The following is a 22,066-nucleotide window of genomic DNA, read 5'->3' as shown; positions in this document are numbered from 1 at the left end:
TTGGGTGTTACTTTCCTAGAAGTGACGATAGAGGGCAGCACACAGATAAATCCTGGGCCTGACGGTTTAGAATCTAAAATATATAACTTGAAAACATAACATTTCTAACCTTTTGTAAATGAATCAAACACAAACACAATATTTTTACTTTAAACAGAGTAAATCAAACACTGAATTTGTTCTGTCCTCTTATATGGCAGCTACATAGCAGGGACATCTAGTGGTCATGTGTGGTCATTGCAAGTACTTTCTTAGAATTCTTTATGTGATTATTTTATTTCGTTTAACTAAAATGACCAAGATGCAAAAGTGTCACAAACGGCTACATATGAGATCAAATAAAAGTTGAACTAAATGTTTAACGTTTGGGCGTTACCTTGAAGCCTCAGTAGGGGGCAGCACACTTGGTCTGACGTCAGCTCACCTGAAACCAGCTGACCTGAGTTTCTGCTTTGTTTTTAAAAGCCACATGTTCGCCAAGGTTTGGTCAGACTTTGAGCAGAGCTGTCGAGACAAACTCCTGTCTTTGGGGTTATGGTGGAAGGTACAGTACGTGTCATTTATCAAATTACAGATATTCTAATGTTTATTAAAGATGTTAGGCATTTATTTGTCTTTATGAATTCTTAACACCCACAACCAAATTACCTTGCTCCAATTGTTATTTCCCTCTGAGGAGCAACTTTACTTTCCTTGTGTCTGGAAAAGTTACATATAGATGTTTATAGAATATCTAAGATAGAATGTGGTTGCAACATGGGCCTGTTGATTTTTAATGTTACTTGTCTTAAAAAGAGCACATGTTAATAACGTCAAATGGAACTAAACTAAAATGACACTACACTTCATGTCTGCAGAGAAAAGCAGGAAGTGAGTTGCAAAACACACAGGCACTCTCAGAGTCACACTTGTGCTAGGGTTAATGTGGTGATCAACATCCACAACCAGCCATTAGTGTTGAGCAAGACAGGACACACACACACACGCACAAACGCACACACACACACACACACACAAACGCACACACACTGATGCACAGAAGTGTAGTTGAGATAAGAGCCGCCTGCTTGTCATCGTGTGTGTGTGTGCGCGTGTGAGAGCTGTCTGGAGTCACAGAGGAGACTCGGTGTGAAGGTGTTTTGGGCCTGAAGTGACTGAAGTTTTGAAAGAGAACCAGGTACGAGTCTTGCTGTCTTCTTTTCCTGTTCTCGCTGTGGAGCTTCGTAGAAGTTGAGTTTGTGGTGAGTGCAACTGAACAACTGCAGCCGCCGCCACAAACTTAGGACTCTAGTGACCTGACCACCACCATCTGTGCTTTGACGTTTCCTGTGTGTGTGTGTGTGTGTGTGTGTGTGTGTGTGTGTGTGTGTGTGTGTGTGTGTGTGTGTGTGTGTGAGAAATCCTACCCCAATTTATTTGTGCAATTTACTTTTTTTTAGCAGTGGCAAATACTTGAGTGCTTGATCTGGTGCGTGTGTGACGTTCTCTGTCTCTCTCAGGCAGCTCTGTGACTTTACAAATAAGGAACTAAGTACGCGGAGGAAGTTAGACAATAATGGCAACTTGGATTTCTCAATATATTTTGTGACAATGTTTTCTGTGCTGCTAACATAATTTTGAGTTGTGACAACTGCAGAAGAATCAGATATCTCCATAGGTACTCTCAGTGGTGGGATGTAACAAAGTACATTCACCTTGTAACTGTACTTAACTACGTTTTTCCAGGTACCGGTACTTTACTACATTTAGTTTCAGGTAATTGTCACTTTTACTCTGTGACATATATCAGCAATTATCTGTACTTTCTACTCCACTACATTTTTGTGACATGTTCCCATTGTTACCTCAGCCAACAAGGCTACGTTTTCGGCTGCGTTTGTTTGTTTGTTTGTTTATTTGCAGGATTACGCAAAAACTGCTCAACCGATTTCCATGAAATTGTGTGGAGGGGTAGCTCATGTAATGGGAAAAACCATTACATTTTGGTGCGGATCAAGATCACGCAGCAGATCCGAGAATTATTTCTCACTTTCTTTAAAATTTCAATTTAGGACGTTTTTCAACATCTTCCTTGATTTCTCAGAGAATGATTCATGGATCTTGATGGAAAAAATGAGGCATGTTTAGGGGCTGATATTTTTGAGTGTGTGTGTAAGTCAGTGCAGATTGAAGTAAGAACCTAAATCTAGTTAATATAAAAGTGGTTTAACAGTGGTAGGGCTGTGGGCCTCGATGATGGTGCTCCACTGAGTGCAATTCTTTTTTTGAAATCTTTTTAAAAGTTATCAATTACACTGATTCAATTAGAGCGGGCAGATAACATTCGACTCCGCCTCCTTAAATGTAAAGTACCTACTTTTATTACGTACAAAAGTTAATGTGGTACTTCTAGTTTTACTTGATGTTGTCTATTTATTTGTGCTTTTGCGTTAAGTAAAATGTTTGAATACTTCCTCCACGATTGGTACTCAGTGCTGCTCATCAACATGGAAAAGATTCCTACTTTATTTCTGACTCAGCTTCCAGTTGCTTTTAAAGCCTTATTTCAATTCACTTGTGCGTTTTTTTTTTTTCATTATCCTCTCGAATTAAAAGGGTTGTAAAATAATCAAAATTGAGAAACATTGTCTCTGCCCATGACGTCACTTCCTCTTGTCATGCTGGAGCAACAAACCGCTCATTTCTGAACATGTAGATACAGATGTGGGTAGTAACCTCATCAACCCACACCAGACAGTCGAAAATCTTGAGCTTTCTGTTCTCTTTCAACAGGCTGCCTTCCCCATATCCGTGTCCCAGTCTATGGCTGCCGATGACTATAACCCTGTGAGTGTCTCTTCTGCTTTTTGTCTGTCATTTATTTATATAGAGAGAAAGAATCCTGACTCTGCTTTTCATTGTTGGTGCCACTTCTGCTTCTCTGATTTTAACATGAAAAAGTTATCTATTTAAAGCAGCGATGTAGAGCTTGTCATTACTCTAGTTCGGTTTTCCTTTATAGTTTAATGAGCAATAGGGAGATAAAGCAAAAGACAGAAAGTCACAGATGAGGATGTTATAGACAAGTTGTGTGTGTGTGTGTGTTTGTTTTGTGTGTAAATAGAGAAATAGAGAGAACAGCAAGGAGAACGTGTGTATCTGACATTTGTGTAAGAAAGAGGATGTTCCACACAGCCTCCTCCTCCTCACAGCCATCAGGTCAGAGGTGTTATTCTTCTTCTCTGTGACCTCACGTTGCCCCCCCCCCTCCTCTGCTCTCTTCCCACAGGTCTCCCTCCGACACAAATCCAAGAAGAAGAGCAGAGGAGGTGAGCTGTCACTTTGTCTCTGTAGCGTGCCCAACAACTATAATTTTGGCCTCTCCGTGGGGGCGTGTGTGAAGCGGCAGGGCAATTAGTGTGTGCAGGGGCTCGTAGACAACACTTTAGTTTCACTTCAGCACTCGTCTATTTTAGCTCAGTGTGGCAGCAGCTTGTGTTCTTGTGGGGAGCAAACTTGAATTTGTATGTTGATATTATTATTGCTGGTGGATCCGTAATAACAACAAGTAGGTTCATACTTCTTGTTTCCTCTAATGCAACACTTGAGCTTCATCTTTTTCTGTGCATTCATGTGTATGTGTATTTCTTTCTGTGTAGGAAATGGCACAATGAGCAGAAGACGGATCTCGGTCAAAGAGCTGGGTCAGCCGGACCACCAGGGCTGGCTGTACAGGAAGAAAGAGAGTAAAGGCTTCCTGGGCATGAAATGGAAGAAGTTCTGGTTCGTGCTGAAGAAGACGGCGCTCTACTGGTACAACAACCAGCTGGTGAGTGTCCTCTCTCTCTCAACCAGCTTTTCACCAGAGGAACCGTTTATGATGTAGACGACATTTAGAGTCGACCGGTGTCAGAGCCAATCATGCGAGATGACTGTCGCAGGTCATCACTGGTACCAGAAGCTCCTGCAGTGTCACAAATCCTGAGTTACATGGAAATACTAAAAATAAAACAAAGTTTCTCTTTCTTTCTCTCCCTTAACCACTGCTTCTTACTAACCTTTCTCTTTATCTGTCTGTCTGTCTGTCTGTCTGTCTGTCTGTCTGTCTGTCTGTCTGTCTGTCTATCTATCTATCTATCTATCTATCTATCTATCTATCTAAATCAACATCTATCTTTCTGTCTCTCTCCCCAGTTTTGACTGAAATTTAAAGACTGTAATGTCAAAGTGTCTCTGAAAATAATGCATAAATAATTTTTTTAGTAACTCATTTGAAAATCGTACATTTCAAATGGTACATTCTAAATTTACTCTACATTTTTGTTTTCTTTCACTTGCACTAGTTTGCTTTGCTTTCATCTTCTGTTCATTTCATCCCAAACCAGCTCGATGAGGTTAAAGTCTGTAGACGAGTCTGTGTTGCTCTTCAATCATATGAAGCCTCTGCTAGTTCTTCTGGTTATTTGCATGTCATTATCTCGGCTGTACGACGAACCACTGACAAACTAGTCTTCCCTTGATATGTGTCATTCTCTCACCATTCTGATAATACCTAAAAATGCAGTGTTACTTCCTGCAGTGTTATCTTAATGATACACCAGAGGCTGGAGTTACACAGTCTGTTTCAACACTGCTTTTGCACAGAGAGGGTTTTATAGAAATGACTTGCATTAACTTTCAATGCTTCATTTACCTCCTTTGCAGCAGTGTTTCATTGCCAATAACTTTTAACGTCTACAAATTCATACTGTAACTGTGTGATTCTGAATAGTTATGACTCCCTTTGATCTGATCTGAGTCTGAATAAAAATTGTTGGAAAGGATTATGTATTGACGAGAGGAAATATTTTCTTCCTTGCAATTATTCAAAAGAATGACAAAAATATGGCTGAAAGAAATTTAATATAAAGTATCTTTCATTGTATTTAAAAATCTAAATTGGCCCACAGTTGATAATGGTGCATTTTATGTACATGTCAGCACTGTAATTACACACAGCACAGAAGCAGTGTGAGGCGCTGGAGGCTGCACATGAGTCATACACTGGTTTTGGTCTCAGCTGTCTCCCTTGCTACTGCAGGAACCACAAACCCCTGTCACCATGTTTCCTGAATCCGAAGGTGTCACTCATGCCCTATCAGGCCCTCGTGCAGGCAGACATAAGTGACATGTTTGATTTACTGGCATGATGACGTCGGTCATATCTCCTGTATGTCACCATCGCATGGTGAAAAGAGAAGCAGTCGCCGACTGCAACATAATGGCAGGTGTCATTGTCAGGAAGTGGTTTGAAATCATCAGATGCTCACTGTTGTTTACTCTGTGTGTTGCAGGCAGAGAAAGCCGAGGGCTTCATTGACCTCACCAACTTCATGATTGACAGAGCCATAGAGTGCAAGAAGAAACAGTAAGATCACACTCACACTCAGATTTTATAAGCCACCCAGTCCTCGTGGTTTCAAATTAAAAGGAACTCTATCTATTGTTGGATCTGAACAATATGGAAAGTGCTCCCACACACAATGATGGGAAGTGTAATCTCAAAAAAGAATCCATTTTAAGAATAGTTTCTTTTACTAGAGTTTAAATAGTAATTTGTTATAAAACTCAAAAAGTAAACTCAAGTTTATTTATAAAACACATTTAAAACCACCAGAGCTGAAAAAAGTGCTGTATAATGAAAAAAAAAAAGACAAACACAAGAAAGAAAATACAATGAAATAAAATATATTAGCTAAAACGTTAATTTAAAAAAACACCTAAGGGCAGCCAGAGAGAACATGTGGGTCTTCAGTTGAACCTTAAATATGTCTTTGGAGATGTAAAAAGTAAACTGTTCCAAAGCTTGTGCTTGACTGTCGTACATTACCAGTAACGTTCAACTCCGTGTTGTTCATTGTGACAAACTGAACCTCTGAATTTCTGATCCTGTCTTAACTGCTCTTCACTCCCTTTCCTCCTGCAGTGCGTTCAAGGCCTGTCACCCACAGGTCATGATGTTTTATTTTGCTGCCGAGAGCCACGAGGAGATGAACTTGTAAGTCACACAAGAAAGTACAACATCCCTTTTTGTATTTATTGTTTTGTCAGGAAGGTAATTGAGTAGGGATGCACCGATATGGAAATTCTTGGCCGATACCGATATTTAAAACAACAATCTAGCCGATAGCCGATACCGATATTTGTTTATTACTTGAATAATATGAAAAACAGAAAAAGTGACAAGTGTAACTTTAGATGCCATGGTGTCGGGGTAAATGACGTATTCTCAAGCCCCCCTCTTTTAACTATATGACTGCTTGTGTGGCTGTAGTGGATGGGCAGAGGGGACATTTAATTATGTGATTGGGAAAATTAAAACTCCAGGACAACAGAAGGGAATACAAAGTATGGGATGCGTATTTGATCATTTATATCATATAAAATATGTCATTTATATCGTTTAAAATCATTTTTCAGTCTGTTTCCTGGCGCAATACGCTCGCCGCACGCTGAAACCATCGGTGAAGGGCGCTGGTGCGAGTGGCGCGGGCGCATCGCAGCCCATGTGAACCGCACAAAGGTTTAACAGGGGGGTGGATGGGAGGCGCCTGGCTTTCCTTGGCGCTGCGCGGCACGGCAGCGCGCCCGGTGTAAACCCGGCGTCAGTGTACCATAATCAGGATGCCAGATTGGCAGGCTGCAGAAAACATACCAATGAACATCGGCCAATGTTATCGGTGAAAGTCAAGTTTATTACCGATACGCCGATGGCAGTAAACGAGGCGAATATCGGCCGCTACCGATATACGGCCGATACATCGGTGCACCACTATAATTGAGTTTTAATATCTTTGTATTTCAGATGGTTGAATAAGCTTGGGTTAGCCTCCATTAAGTACGAGCCCACAGAACAAAACCCTGCAGCCGGTGAGTTGTGAAAGCTCTTTATATCTATAATATTCTTGTTTTTAACTAAATAAAAATGCTTTTTAAAACGTATTAAGTTGGTTTTGTCTGAGAATTTTATACACAAGTGAACTTAATTCATCAAAATTCTCAACTTTGTTAATAAAAAATAATTTCTAAAATACTATTTATATAAATTTTCCTCTGGAATTTTGTTGAATATGTCATGTTGTGGTTTCTAACTTTGTATCCTATCCACACACACACACATGTGGTTATGTAGAGTGTTACAGTGAGGCCAGTGACCATGAAGAGGCTGAAAGCACAGAGATCCCCCCTCCACCATACTCTGAACAGACGCTGCGGAACTCTGTGGAGGCACCAACACCGCCTGGCAGCACACATCAGGTCAGTCTTTATCTCTGGCTGCAACACTGCACCACCAGTCATTTAATTGTGGTCAGTTTTGTGTTTAAAAAGTACATGATTTATTTATTTCCAGATGTAATAAAACTGCCTTTGTCAACTAGAAAAATCAGTTTGACTAGATTATTATGTCTGACCCTGATGTGTTTGTCTTCCAGGGTACCCTCCCTCCCCCTTACTCCTCCGCGGCCCCCAGCGAGGCCAACTGTTCGCTCTCGTCACCCGTCAGCACGATGACGTCGCAGAGCTCCGCCTCTTCGCTCGCCAAGCACCGGCAGTCCTGGCTGGACCTGGTCTCGCAGGCGTCTCCTCCCGCTGGGGAAACGGCCGTGGTGTGCTCGGCTCAGGTACACTCGCAGCAGCAGCTTCCACGGGAGGAGGCAGAGGAGCAGGGGGAGGAGGTAGATGGAGGCCCTCAGGTGATGGAGAGTTCAGTTCACAGGGGCCCTTCAGACGTGGTGTTTAAGGAGGACAACACTGCTGCGGAGGGGGAGGCACAGAAGGAGAGTTCAGGTGCTCAAGATGAAGGTGAGACTTGGTTGTGATATTGGGGCTTTTATACTTTTAAAATCGGACCTGACATTCCCTCATTAAACTTTGATGTAACATTTTCATTGATTTCTTAGAGAATTATGTGTGAATCTTGGTTAAAAACGTATGACATATTTAGGCCGTTAGTATCGTTGAGTTTGCACAATCTCATGTGGACCCCCAAAAATTGGGCTCTTGTGGATTTAAACGTGGTTTAAACTACCACCAATGTTTTAGCTGAGAAACGTAATGTGGCTTTTGCTACAGGCTTGTTGGGCCTTGGCAGAGGTATGCGTCTACTGATTTTATTTCTAGTTATAAATAAAAAAGAAAACACAAGTATGACCATATATATGGAACTTGAATTAAGAAAATATGTTTTACATAAAACATAAAGGCACATCATTTCTGCATAATCTTATTATTCCGTAGAATTAAGGTTTTCATAAGGTCAAACAAAAACACTCAGAAGTCTTTGAAAGGCTCACATAGGTTGATTTTTATCACCAACCAATAATTTGGTCGGGCTCTACTTCTAAGCAGAGGAAATTGTGTTTTAGATTTGTACTGTATGATTTTAAGTTGTAATATCTTCTGTTTCCTGTTTCTGGCATTATTTAATCCTTCAGATTTCCCAATGTATTTTGTACCCTGTCCTCTTCATAGCATTGCATTTTGTCTGTGGCTCTGCGTCATCTCTGTGGCATTTATGATAATGACACGGTGTCCCCTTGTTGCAGGGGATCATGGGAACGGCTCCGATGAGATGGAGAGGCTGTACATTCATCTAAAACAGGCGAGCCTGTCCCCAATAGGAAATCGCAAGCCCTCGACTAAAAGGGAATTCAGGGCCTCCTTCGTAAAACGCTGTAAAAACCATACTATCAACGATAAACTGCACCTTATCAGGACACTCAACAGCACGTTAAAGGTACTTTTTTCTGTTTTCTCCCCACTGCTTTTCTGTTGTTTTTCTATTTCTATCTCTATACAGCACTGTTAGCTAAATAATTGACTTTGCCTTTGCACTCTTCTCCTCTGTCCCAGTCGAAGGAAGCAGACCTACAGGTAATCGAGCAGTTGCTTACGAAGCAGGAGCTCACATCGCACAAGTTCAAAGAGTGGAAGGAGGCCAACGGGCCCTTGGTGCAGGAGATCTGCGTGAAACTGAACCAACAGGTGGCGCCAGAGGCCACGAAAGCTGCAGCATCAGTCAGTGCTGCTCCAGTGGTGGAGACTAGTTTATAAAGACTCCTCATTTCTACTGTATCCAGACTTACACACACACACACACACACACACACACACACACACACACACACACACACACACACACACACACACACTGATGTTTTCAATTGAGAATATCAGCCATATCAGCCGACTGTCAGTGCTGTTAAACAAGTAACTGGATCAATGAAGAAAAGTGTTTTTTACGTGGTTTTTACGTGGAGACAATAAATGAACATCAGTTCACAGTGAAATGTGTTTTTTGTAATACTTTTATTTTTTGACTTGTGAGATTAGATCATTTCCCCGGCGACTGTTTTTAACATGTAAATCTGTGAACCTATGCATACGTTGTTTTGAATAATGGAGGACGTTGAAATAATGGATCCGTTGTTCTCTGCATGGAAAATACTTGTTTTTACAGTTTGGTTTCTATCTGATTTGATTTCATCAGTTGTGAACATGTTTTAATCATTTTTTTTTTCTCTTATTGGTGCCATGCACCTTTTACTGCTGTTTCACTTGAGTCTCACAGAAACTGTTGTGAATGATCAGAGTGTGTTGTTCATCATAGAAAATTACATCATCATACTTTACAAACTGAGCTCCTCCTTTGCAGTAGGAAAGCCTAAACAATGAAGAATCCCAACCTTAATGACTAACAAAATATTGACAGTAATAGATAAACAATGTGAGAAAGACTTAATTACTAACAAAAGATTAGATTTGAGCCAGGAAAACATAGGATACATGGTGGATAATTCTCAGGAAAAACAAGCTGAAATTGTTTAAAATACTCTGCTTGGGCCAACAAACCCAAACCATATATAGTTCCAGCTAAGCAGAGAATTAGGAGGTTGTACAGTAACGGGCATTATGTGACTGTGCCCAGCCACAGCTCCACAGAGCAACTGGTTCAGGAAGCTCAGACCAAGCAAAGTTCCCTGTCAGGAGCCAAAACCAAGCCCCAGGCACAAGAGATGCATTTTTCTGAATAAAGTTTCATCTGTCGTGCACATTAAACATTAACTGAGTGTAAATAGTTGTAAATGGATGTTCATTCTTTTTGATATGTGTTCTGGTATGAAAGTCATTGTGATTGTTTGTATATAGTGAAATAAACTGTTACGAAATTGAATGTTTTCCACTGTGGCTTTATTAAGATTCATGCAGTAATGGTTGTACGCGACAGCATTCAAGTATTTTTACTTTTATGTTAAAATTGGACTTTTGCAAATAAATTAAAAAGAAGACGTAAGTATTGAGATGCTTAGAATTTAGCTCAGGTGCTTGACATTTCTCTTGATCACATGTGAGATGCTTCAACATTTTAGTTGGAGTCCACCTGTGGTGAATTCAGCTGATTGGGCAGGATTTGGAAACACACACACAAACACCTGTCTATGTAAGGTGACAGCTGATAATGCACATTAGAGCAAAAACCAAGCCAGGAGTGAAAGGAACTGACTGCAGAGCACAGAGACGGGATTGTGTTGAGGCATAGATCAGGGGAAGGCTACAAGAAAATTGTCATTTTTACATGAAGATGTTTTAAAGGCTATGACTCTTCCTCGAGCTGGTTATCCGGGGGTGAAGGGCCTTGTTAAGAGTAGTGATCAACCCAGTGGGCCCTCAAGTTAAGGTCTACAGATTTCCTGTGTCGAGAAACTCCCTGAAGGAGGACCACCAGTATTAAGCTTCATGTCTGGAGGACACCAGACACCGCTCATCACCTGCACAACAACATCCCATCTGTGAAGCATGGTGGCAGCAGCTGCTGGGTTTGTTGGTCTGTTCTGACTTGGGCCAGACATGAGTGTCCACCACCAAACTCCAACCTGACAGAGCTGGAGGAGACTGGCAGAAAATCCTCGTCACAGAAGATCAGAGGCTGTAATCGCTGCCTAAGGCGCTTCGATTAAGAATTAAGTGTCCAATGTCAAAGTGATTTCATTTTTTATTTTTTGAAATAAAATTGCAAAGTGCAAAATCAGTTTTTCTTCATCTTTATGGGCTTTTGGGTACATAAATATGGGGATGAATTCAAACAACAAAGAAAATGTTAAGTAAAGGTATCTTGACACTTTCTGAATGTGCTTTAGACACAAAAAGAGTGGATTGTGATTTATTTTTTATTTTTGGTACAACTTGTAATGTCCCCAGCCAGACGCTAGGAGTCGCCGCTCCCTCTGCGGATTTCCTACTGGGGCTCCTGCGCCATATTGGCAGTCTCCTCCATCTCCGCAGACGTCGAGCATGCACGTCTCTACCCGGTTACTGAGGAGATCTGTGTAAATACTCACAGCTTCCTGCGAGCCGCACTGCATCACCATGGAGGCCGTCAAAGCCTTCAACAATGAGGTTGGTGTGAAATGATTACACATGGTCGGAACTGTGGATGTTTAATTTTACCTCTCACTGTAGCTCGCTGGCTAATGTTAGCATCCAAAAAGGGGAGAGGGGGGTGGGTGTGGGGGGAGTTTCGGACAAGGCCGCCATCTGTGCACAACAACACGGCCTTAACGATCAAATGAATCGGTGTCTGGTTCGTGTCCGCTGTGAAGAAAACACGTTTAATAACAACCCCCCCACACACACACCATGTTAGCTTGTTCGTTCACGAGCGAATACTTTCAACAGTCTGGCGCTAAGCTAACTGTAATTAGCAAGATAGCTACAAGTTAGCAAAACCGCCTTAGTTGTTGCGTGCTAACTTGACGAGTTCGCTCGCCAATGTGGAAGCGGAGGGAAATGTCCTCCCAGCTGCCATTTCCCATAACAATTATTTGTAACAATGTCTGATTGAATAAATGTTACACCTCTGATGTACAGTATGGAAATATATTGTGCTAACCTAGCATGTCCTGGCTGCTAGGTTAGCCGCTAGCTATCACAGCTAGTAGCGCAACCATCATTTGTCTGCAGTGACATTAAAGTCTGCCTCAATTCTGGTGAAGTCAGTGTCAGTGCTGGACTCAACATCCTCCCACAGACAACACAGGACTAACTCAGATGACGTTCCACAATAGAAAGCACTGCATTAATCAGTGGTTATTTTTGTTTATAATGAAATCAGTTAATCTGAGGTAGACACATACCCACTACATCATCCCATCATGATGATCTGAAACAATAATGGAGGCTGCTTTGGACCACTGCTTGTCACTTATTCCCTGAATGAACGTCCATGTTAAATCTTTTAGTAGTTTCATTGTCTGACCAAAGATGTCCTCTCTTGTCTCCATCTTTTCAGCTGTACTCGCTCAACGAGTACAAGCCGCCCATCTCCAAGGCCAAGATGACTCAGATCACCAAGTCTGGAATCAAAGCTATAAAAGTAAGTATGTAGTGTTAAAGGATGAGGCAGGTAACAGGGAATAAAGACCTGGTCATGAAAGGGAACTCTTCTAAAAAAAAATTTAAAAAGAGAGATAGAGGGCCGAAGGTGTGTCCATATGTTTTTAAAGAAATTGCGCTATATGAGAAAACTGCAAGCAAGATGTGGAATATTGACTTTTATTTCCCAACATAGATATTTAGTTAAGAGTTTCTTATGTTAATTTCAGTAAAAATAATACTAGTAGTGGATAAATTGTCATTTAAATGGTGAATGTGTGGCTAATGAAAGTCTAAATTCAAGCTGAAATAAGTGAATCACTAATGTGGGCTGATGTCAGTTACACAACACTCAAATCATGGTACCAGTGGCTGTATGCCCACATTAGCCAGTGAGTGGGTCCATTACTGAGCCACATCAGCCCAGATAAGCTCATCCACACAACCTGTCTCATATAGTACTTTTTTTAAGATCCCACTTGTACCACATGATTACATGTGTACAATTTGTATTTATAAATTATTTTATAGATTATTTAAAATAACACTTATGGTATGCAGACCGATTAAAGACTGAAGGGCCAATGTAAGCATTTTGACTTTTGATGACTATATTTTTACAAACATCTAGAAAAATTGTCAGTACAAATCGTGTCGAAGTTTCTCTTCTGTAAAGCCTTGAGACTGACACTAGTGTCAGACCAGCAAACAGTCAGCGGGCTCACAAGTAACCCAGGCAGTGAGAAAACCATGTTGAGTTAGTGGAAGAGGATTCAGATGACAAGAGCAATCCAAAACATGTTAGCATGATGTATAATCACCTACTTACTGTAGGTTTCCATATGGTACACCCATGCTATGCCCAGCCACAAGCAGAGCTCTACATGTTGGCACTGCACAAGTGTTAAATTGGCTCATATGGGTATAAGTCATAAAGTTGTGGGCGGCAGCAAGACTGGAAAACTGAGATATATTTTTTGCTTTTTATCTACTGCAAAAGTCTGCACTTACACCGAACTTCATGTAGGAATTTATTTTATTCAAAGTTGTATTATAAGTGCACAGTAATGCACATCAGTCTGAAAAATCTTCTAGTCTGGGATATTCATGTCCTGAATGAAAATACTCTGCTGGTGCTGGAAAATTCAGTTAATTAAAAAAAAAAAAAATATCCTGGAAAGTTGACAACAAACCAAATCAGAAAAGAGACTGAGCTTATTGCATTAAATGGTGAGAAAAAACCACTGCATTTCTGAAAAAGCAGATAAGTAACATTTTGTACAATCGATCTAAATCCTTCAACTGCAGTTAAATCAGTACCTCGGTGACTATTTGTGGAAAAGTGCAGATGTTTGTGATAACGTAAATTATGGATTCATTCTGTTCAATTGCCCCAATAAGTCATGGCTGTGACCGTAGCCCTGCATAAACGACACCATGACCTTGAAACCAAGCATCCAAATGGATTTTCAGCCATCGTTTATTTCAATTTTGACAGCTGTGCCTTTCATAATGTATGTCAAATCTCTGTGCCATTTTTTTCAAACACTTAATTGTAACTAATTGTTTTGAATTAAGTTAGATTTATCTGCTGATGAGCTTCTGGTCTGCTTTGAAGCCATGTCAGAGCCTCTTTTAGAACAACAATGGAAGTGTTTGTGCACAAAGAAAACTCTAAGCTATTACAGTATCACTAGATGTATTATAACAAGTTGCTTCAGTCCGTGAATGTGCTCAGCCTCAGTTCTGCTTTGTGGTCAATCATGTTTCGGTAGCACTTGGTCTCATGTAAATCCAGAGTGAAATGTTAGTCACTAAACGGTTTATGTAGACAGCTATATTGATTTAAATAGAATCTGTTCAGCCAGACAGGCGTGATATAGTAGACTGAAAACTTCGGCTGAAATACATCCTGTGAAGACCGATAGTCTCGTCTCATAGCCATCATTAGCAGTGACTGCATTTGTACTAGAACAGTCGACCCACAGTCATCGGTTTATGAATGAATGTTGTGTTTTAGTGTGTGTTTTAGATTTTTCTCATCAATAACTGCTGCTCGTTAATCTCTAACCGATCAGCAACATAACATGTTTCCAATATTTTTTTAAATCACAATGGGTTAATATTAACGTTTGCAAAGATCAACATAAACAATAAAACCTGAGGATTCACACATCAGACTTCTGCAGTGCGTCTGTGAAAGAAGTAAAACAGAATTAATTATACCAATAGGGCTACACAGTGTTCCCCATTAATAACACCCTGGCACAGTTTCATGATGAGCCAAAAGTTATTTTACTCTTCTCATCTCAACATCTTAACTTGGAGCTTAATGCTGTTGTTTCATCGTAGAGCTATGTGCAGTGCTCTTTGCCCGCTGTCACTAGCTCACGCTCCCACAAACCCACTGACCGTCTGTCACAGGCAGCAACGAGATCAGTCCCGCCGCGTCCATCAAAACACCCATATAGTTTTGACCATTCTCGACTGGCTGTGTGTTATGCATTAGAGCGCAGTGTTGCACGTTCAGTTGGAAATCATAGTGATCAACCCCCATGTAATGGTGTTAGTCTGGTGCACAGTCTATTAACTGTGCGACCCACAAGGGAGATTATCTGCTCAGATGGTACTGATGTCCAAGAATAGCAGAGATGGTGCCAGCCCTGAGAATATAGAAATAAAGTTCAAATGATAGTATTGATCCGTCAAATTTCTTAATTGTTAATTACATCCATAGTCTGGGTATTGGAGAAGGTTTCAAAGATCTTAAAAATACAAATTGTAAATCCTTCGTCTAGTTTCCCTGATTTGATACTTTTTGTAAAGTCTCTGTGACATGACACTGTGAAAATCTTTTAAAGTTTAACATAAAGGTTCCCTTAGTGACCTAGTAGACTGCCTACAATTTCAAAAGCAGCCCCCCGCTGCTAAAAAATCCCAGAGGAAACGCTGTAGCGTGATGATCCGGTTGATACTGTCCAGCATCAGGAGAACTGTTAAGACGTTTACAGATATAACCTGCGTGTAAAGTCTGGATTTACCTGCAGTTTGCTCTGCTCAGATGTGTTCACAACAGCATCAAATCCTCATTATTTAGGCGAGAGGTGGTGCAGCAGGCAGAGGCAGGAAGAGACTTATTAACTTCGCTGCATAGATCATGTGATTTTCCTGACAACCAATGGTGTCGGCTCTTATCGCCACAAACTCCCTTGAAATCTTCGTCGGTGGTCGTGTGTGTGTCACCACTTTTTCACTGGGAAATGTTTTCCTTTTTGTTTGTTCCTCTCACTTGGACTTTTGCGTTCACACATGCGCCTCCTCCAGAGAAAATACGGTCAACGTCTGCACTTAACGTTACAAGTTGTTGACCTTCGATAAAATACTTTCGTCTTTTTTATTGCTAAAATGTAAATGTAAAATTCTTTATTTAATAAATTAAAATTCGATAGTTTGTGTATCAGTAATTTGAGCATTTACTTCATATTTTAACAATACCTAAGATAATACTGGTAACCGTGATAATTATGTTCGCAGTATTTTCTAGCACATGGAAATTTCAAGTCAATTCAATATCTCAGAAGACCTGCATTGTTCTCAGCTTTTAATATTGTCCTGAGCTGCAATAAAAAACTGTAATTAGGGAATGTAGCTCAATTTTACATAGTTTTATATATTTTTTAAGAGATCAATGTCATGCCCCCTTTTAATAAGGATTTGTCTCTATTTTGCCAGAAAGACCTGTTGTGTAAATGTGTCTCCAGTGTATCAAACTAGTGGCTGGTTTCCTTCACTGTGGTCCTTTTTAAAAGCCTCTCAGAGAAAAATGCTGATCAGCAATCACTGGCCAAGTCTCTATTTATACATCTTTGCTTTTATTTCATTAATCTAAAATTGCCTAGTGTATTTTCTCTGAGATGATGGAGGCCAAGAGTGGAGATATTTTAAACAAACAATTATTTTTTGATCTATTATGAATGTTTATATTCCATGAGAATTAATTCACGATTAAAAGGCTTGAACACACAAATCGAGGATACCAGCCCTTATTGAAAATGCATTACCGTGTCTTGTTTGTACTCTTGTTTCTATAGGAACTACTGTGCTTTTGGTGTTGCTGTGCCTTATGCCACCTGAGAATAACACCTGTTTCCCCTTCCCTCAGCAGCTCTCCCAGCTCCCCCAAAGCACTGAAAGTGAAGCAGGAGGATGGGGTGGAGAGAGTTACAAAGAGATAAGAGAATCCCTAACCAGCTTAGGTAGGAGTATGGGTTGTTTCACAAGGAAGATGGAAAAAGACCCAAATTATTTAAGCTTCATTTGCTCCCACACACTCAGAGAAGCACAGCTTGTTCTGCTGCCACTGTGGACTCTCTTTCTGGTTGTCATGCGGTGGTCAATGTAGGTTTTGTTGCTTTGCTGGTGGTTGAGGGTGCAGCCTTGTTCATCTTCGTCTTGAATTGTCAGAAGAGGTTTCTGAATTCATTTGTTTTGTACTGATGGAGCTTGATCACTTGGAAAATGGACAAGTTTAAATTGGTTTATGAAATTTTGACCTTGGTTATGAATAGCGATATTCTTGTGCTGCTCAACAGGCATATGTTCTCACACAAATGCACACACATTACTGTGGATTTTCAGGTTAGGCTGGACATGTCTAAGATGGATATTATTTTTATGGTGTTTTTTATAAAATGCGGTTGCAGAATCTTTGAGTATTAGTCCTGTTTTAAGAGTAAACCACTTTCAGTATCACATTAAGATGGTAATTCCCTACATCCCTCTGGGAAACCCTGAATGTTTGTTTTGACAGAACAGCAGTGATGCATGTCTTCTTCACATGCAATGTGGCTGTGTTTGGTTGTTGGTACATGCAGTGTAGTGTGAAAAGACCTGGAGGATTTAAGTGTTGATCTCAGTTTTGGTATTTAAGATGCAAGTATGGATTTAAATATCAAATGTCACTTTTTAAGGCAGCTAATGGACAAGTTTTTTTATGAGTGGGGTTGAATCCAAAATGCTTCCACACATTACCTCTCAGGAAGCTCAGTATCATTATCTATTCAGCATCTACTCCTTTGCTGGCCTGTGCTCACTTTGCACTTAAACAATAAACACCAACACTAAAAAGTTATTAGGACCCGTCCAGTACTTGAAGTTTGCTTTGTGTGTTTTTAGAGCTGGGCAATATAACTTCAAATCAATATCCTGATTATTTCAAACTTTTACCTCGATTACAATTAATGAACGGTTATTTTATGCCCCCTCCTGATCGTGATCTGACCCCCCCCCGCATGAGGCACATTACTCCACACCAGTCAACAAGTGACTCTGCTCCTCTGCTCTATTCTAATCACTCGCACGTAGAACTGATCTTTATAAAAACCTGCTGAATTCATATTTATGTCCCTGGATGGGAAGAACTTCTCTACTCATGAGTGAGTGTCTGCTCCTCTCTGTCGCTCTTCACACAAACTGACCATCACATTTATTTAGTTATTAATCGATGATGTCGATCATGAATCCTGATCGTTCTGGCTGTGTGCATCTCGTTAACTCTCGTGTTCTGTTTGATCATTTGATCTGCGTGCGCACAAAATGTTGGGCCTTTTTTTCAATGTGTTTTTAAATACGTGTCTCAGAAACCCTTGAGCAAATCAAACAAACACAAAGTAAACTTCTAGAACTGTACATGTTGGTGTTTATTGTTGAAGTGTAAAGTGAGTGCAGGTCAGCAGGGGGAGTGAGTAGGGAGGAGGGAGAACATGCGGCAGGGAACGTAGCGGAAACCCGACAATTCATAAATGCACGCATTAGGGAAAATATTAACCAAATTAACCAACATGAGCAAAGTTAAGTCGGTTACAGGTTATAAATGGTCAATTTCAGAAGAAGCTCCGCTTATCCAGGAAAAACATAAATATTAATTCACAAGGTTACTGTGAAGATCAGCTCCAAGTGTGACTCAGTAGAAAAGAGCAGAATCGCTTGTTGACAAGTGCAGAGAAATGCACCTGAAGGCAGTGGTGCTGCCAAGGGGGGGGGGCACCCTGTTACAGTAAAGGCTGTTATTGGTCAAGTTTTTCAGACCAGGACTCTTCTTCTGGGCAGTTGGTGGTGGTGAGATTGTGTGGAATATTCTTGTATTTCTTTCTGTCTGCAGTGTTTCCGCACGCACGCCTGCATACAACTTTTGTTTCTGGACTTTTACATTATGGGAAAATGTTAAACAGTCAATATAAGTTATTGAACTGAGGACATTATATGAACTTGGGGTTTTGGGGGAATCATTTTGTTTGTATTTGTATTGTTTGGGTCGGTGTGTTGTAGTTGCCTCCCGACTTTTGTTTGCATTATGCCGTCGAGGTGGGACAAGTGATAATTTTCTTCAATAGAAGCTGATATTTGCAGGATATCCGTGTCTATTTAGTAAATCTACATTGTGTTCATATTTTATTGGGATAAAGAGCAAACTTGCAGCATCCATACAGAGCGTGTCAGATCTGCCCGTTCCCTTTAATATAGCATGTGTGATTTTTTTTTTTCTTAGGTTTTTTTTAGTACGTTGAAAGAATTGGAGTGGTCCTGGGCATTTATTTGCGTATATGGCCGTGCTTTTATTGGAAGAAATACTGTGATCATAGACCAGAAATCTCATGAAGCAGCTCCAGTGCAGGCACGCAGGCAGTGTGGCCCGAGCGCAAGTGTAATAGGTTACCATATTATCACCAGTAGAGGTGGAGTGTAATTTTCAAAAAATTCCTTTGGGTGGTTGATGAGTGGATGAATCAAGCATACGTGCGTATTAGGATGATGTCAGAGGCGATCTAAAGATCTCTCTGTAACTGCAGATCGTAGAGACAGTTTAATCATTCATGATCTAATATCATCGTATCGCACACCCCTACTCTGGGCAGGGAACTTAGCACAATTTAGAATAAACAAATATGTTCAGAGACTTAACAGAGCTCAACTGAAGAAAGAGCAAGGATTGTATTAAACCTTTATTTCCTCTTTTTTCCTCTAAGTATATTTTGAGATTTTGGAGCAAAGCTTTCCTTTGTTCTGATGTGTGATAAATTTGGTAACAGTCATTCGCTAGTCTACATGTGATGTCTGTGACTAGTCTTTGATCTCTGATTCATGAAGGACATTCTGATGGGCCTGCCACATTCTACAGTAGTGTTATCAATTGAGCTAACAGCAGTGATGAGGTGCATCTCTCTCATCTGTGTTATGCAATTTGCTGGCTTAAAATTAAAAACCTTGTGACTCATAATGATTATATATTCAAAGAGCAATTATTGATATAAGGAATTCTTGGTTCCCTCCATGGGTAGACAGGCAAGTCCTCTCACTGAGGACAGCTCAAAGTAAACATCAGTCCATGATAGGAAGTCAAAGGACGTCCCTCACGTTCTCACTTATTTTAGCTGATTTGACGGTTATTGCCTTAGGACCATGTAAGACTAACAGACTCTCCTGTTAGTGAGGCCAGACACATTCATTTCTAGACCTTTTACACAACGGACATTTCAACTTTTTATAGCAGGCAAAGCATGGGCATAACTAAAGTCAGAAACAAGGCCTCAGTTCCAGTGAGCTGTGTCAGTCAATGCGTTTACATTAAAACTGATATTCCACTATTAACTTGACAAATTTAGGATTTAATACAGCATATTCAGTATGGATATAATTTTTATGGTGTTCTTTATAAAATGCAGTTGCAGGATCTTTGAGTATTAGTCATCTTTTAAGAGTAAACCACTTTCAGTGAATGCCAATTAAGGCATTCTCCGATTAAGACATGTTGAATATGTACTGCATATTCACAATATTAATCTCAATGGCTGAACTGCAGTTTGCAACATAGTCTCTTGCTTGTTTTGTCCTCAACCGTATTAGACAGAGTTTGAATGGCTGGCCTAGAGCTACATGCCCAAACAGAAGGAGAAGTGCACTAGTATTTCATCAGATGAAGGACTATGATATTAACAGCTTTATGTGGATGCATAATAACACTATGCCGACCAATTAAATTAAGTGATTGAATTGATGAAAGAGGTGGTGTTTTAATAATTTAACAGCTCGACTACCAATAATAAAAATAATGGTTAAGTTGGAAAGGACGTAGCCGTTGGAGGGACAGTGCGCTAATGCACGGCTGTATTTCAACAGGAATCTTAACCTGCTTTCAGACATGCACTGAACGCAAACGTCAGAGTGAAAAGCTCCTGCCTTACTAAGGACTTTATCCACCTGACCTCCTAGTATAAAGTTCGTAGAAATCCAGGAGAAGTCGATGTGTGAACACAGCAGAGGATCCTCGCTGGATTCACCATGAGCGAGTGGGGGTGGTTGATGATGCTTCTAACACGCGACAGACGCAAAAATAAAAATACGAAGGGAAAACAAATCTTTCACTATCTCCGGGTGACAAAGCGCTGTCATACATGTAGAAGACATAGACGAAGATGTCAAGAGAGTTTGTGGTGATAAGAGTTGACGATTGTGTCGGGGTGCTGTAAACAAAATCACATGATCTACGTAGTGGAGTCAATGTCACTTCCTGCCTCTGTCTGCTGCACCTGGCTGCTCCACTTCTCGCCTGAATAAGGCAGAGGATTTGTTGCTGTTGTGAACTTGTTGGTGCAGAGAACCTCCCACAGTGTTGTGCGTTTGTGAAAGGCAGACTCTGGGTAACTCCGTAGCCAATTCTCTGGAGTTTAGCTGGAGATCATGTCTGAAAACCGCTTTAGTTGGATATTGTTTTTCCATATCCGTGTAAACGACGAGTGATGTCAGTTTTGGAATATTAAGTGCCAGATCGGACAGAATTGCCGTTTTTTTAATGTTATCAACTACACCTGTAAAGTCCATTAACAATTTGCCTCTTATGCTCTCCAAAATGTGAGAGATCGTTCATGAGAGAAATGTTGTTTCCTTGATGTACAGTGAGAACGATAAGGTGGAGGAAGGATCGTGCTGCTTGGCAGTGAGTGAAGGACAGTGATGGTCAGTTAAGTGTTTGATATAGGGCTGCAACTAACGATTATTTTGATAATCGATTCATCCGTTGATTATTTTTTAGATCAATTATTAATTGGATAAATAGACAAAAGCTAAATTTGACCCTTTCCAGCAGTTTATTCGAAAAGCAACTTCATCTTCTTGTACATTATGTTTTTATATGTATTACAGACATCTGCAGCTTTAATATGATAATTCCAGATTAAGATATCTACTATTTAATTCTGACTATTCAATTCAAGTTCATGATATCTACAACACCAAGTTCAAACTTAATTTAAGGTATCTTAAATTGAGGCGAATTAAAGATACCTTGAACTGCAATTAAATATAATAATATAATACATATCTATAATGAGCAATCAAACACACATGAATAACAATAGTAGTTTGAATCTTACTATGTAATTACAGATGTTGAAAAGTTTCGAGTAGTTCAAACGGAATGATGTTGTATATATCAGTAAAAGTCAAAAGGAAGTCGTAGATATTGTAAAGTTATCAGAAAATACAGTACTTTAAAGTGTCTTGTGTTTTTGTTACACTGCTTGGTGTTCGTTTTCAGCGCTCCCTCTCTTCATTTAGCCTATAGGTCTCTTGACCATCTCCTCTCTCTCTCATTTAGTCGGAAGTGACAGTCTTTAAAAGT

The 22,066-nt window shown here is 40.2% G+C and overlaps 2 protein-coding genes across 10 annotated transcripts in view; both read left to right on the top strand.

Annotated features, from left to right (window-relative positions):
• Nucleotides 1–408: 408 nt before the first annotated feature.
• ipcef1 (interaction protein for cytohesin exchange factors 1) lies at nt 409–10,192 on the top strand. 7 transcript variants are annotated; one of them, XM_035167741.2, is made up of 11 exons: nt 409–544; nt 2,773–2,826; nt 3,269–3,308; nt 3,639–3,808; nt 5,313–5,386; nt 5,945–6,016; nt 6,824–6,888; nt 7,151–7,275; nt 7,452–7,821; nt 8,565–8,755; nt 8,872–10,192. In XM_035167741.2, the coding sequence occupies exons 1-11, from the start codon at nt 470–472 to the stop codon at nt 9,070–9,072; spliced, it is 1,437 nt and encodes a 478-aa protein (XP_035023632.1). In that variant the 5' UTR covers nt 409–469; the 3' UTR covers nt 9,073–10,192. The 7 variants fall into 7 exon arrangements, with proteins under 7 accessions (XP_035023632.1, XP_035023633.1, XP_035023634.1 ...); XM_035167742.2 differs by having other exon boundaries at nt 515–549; XM_035167743.2 differs by lacking the exon at nt 409–544 and adding an exon at nt 1,061–1,177.
• Nucleotides 10,193–11,272: 1,080 nt separating this feature from the next.
• Nucleotides 11,273–22,066, top strand: part of scaf8 (SR-related CTD-associated factor 8) — a 27,492-nt gene continuing 16,698 nt past the window's right edge. For 2 of the 3 annotated variants that reach the window (XM_035167970.2, XM_035167969.2), the window contains exons 1-2: nt 11,273–11,415; nt 12,308–12,391. In XM_035167970.2, the coding sequence (XP_035023861.2) occupies nt 11,386–11,415; nt 12,308–12,391 (114 nt within the window). In that variant the 5' untranslated portion in view covers nt 11,273–11,385. Of the gene's footprint in view, nt 11,416–12,307; nt 12,392–16,552; nt 16,647–22,066 lie in introns of those variants that run through there. The other variant, XM_035167971.2, reaches the window with a different exon arrangement.

Source organism: Hippoglossus stenolepis, chromosome 10 (assembly GCF_022539355.2).
Source record: "Hippoglossus stenolepis isolate QCI-W04-F060 chromosome 10, HSTE1.2, whole genome shotgun sequence".
Taxonomy (NCBI): Eukaryota; Metazoa; Chordata; class Actinopteri; order Pleuronectiformes; family Pleuronectidae; genus Hippoglossus; species Hippoglossus stenolepis.
Note: the sequence above shows the minus strand (reverse complement) of the source record. Positions and strands in the feature narration are given on the sequence as shown.

Bases quoted from the DNA above. Each gene is read 5' to 3' on its own strand.
- ipcef1 (XM_035167741.2), top strand. From the start codon at position 470: ATGTTCGCCAAGGTTTGGTCAGACTTTGAGCAGAGCTGTCGAGACAAA. The intron at 6,017-6,823 runs GTAAGTCACACA...TTTGTATTTCAG, and splicing joins AGCCACGAGGAGATGAACTT to ATGGTTGAATAAGCTTGGGT. The intron at 6,889-7,150 runs GTGAGTTGTGAA...GTGGTTATGTAG, and splicing joins AGAACAAAACCCTGCAGCCG to AGTGTTACAGTGAGGCCAGT.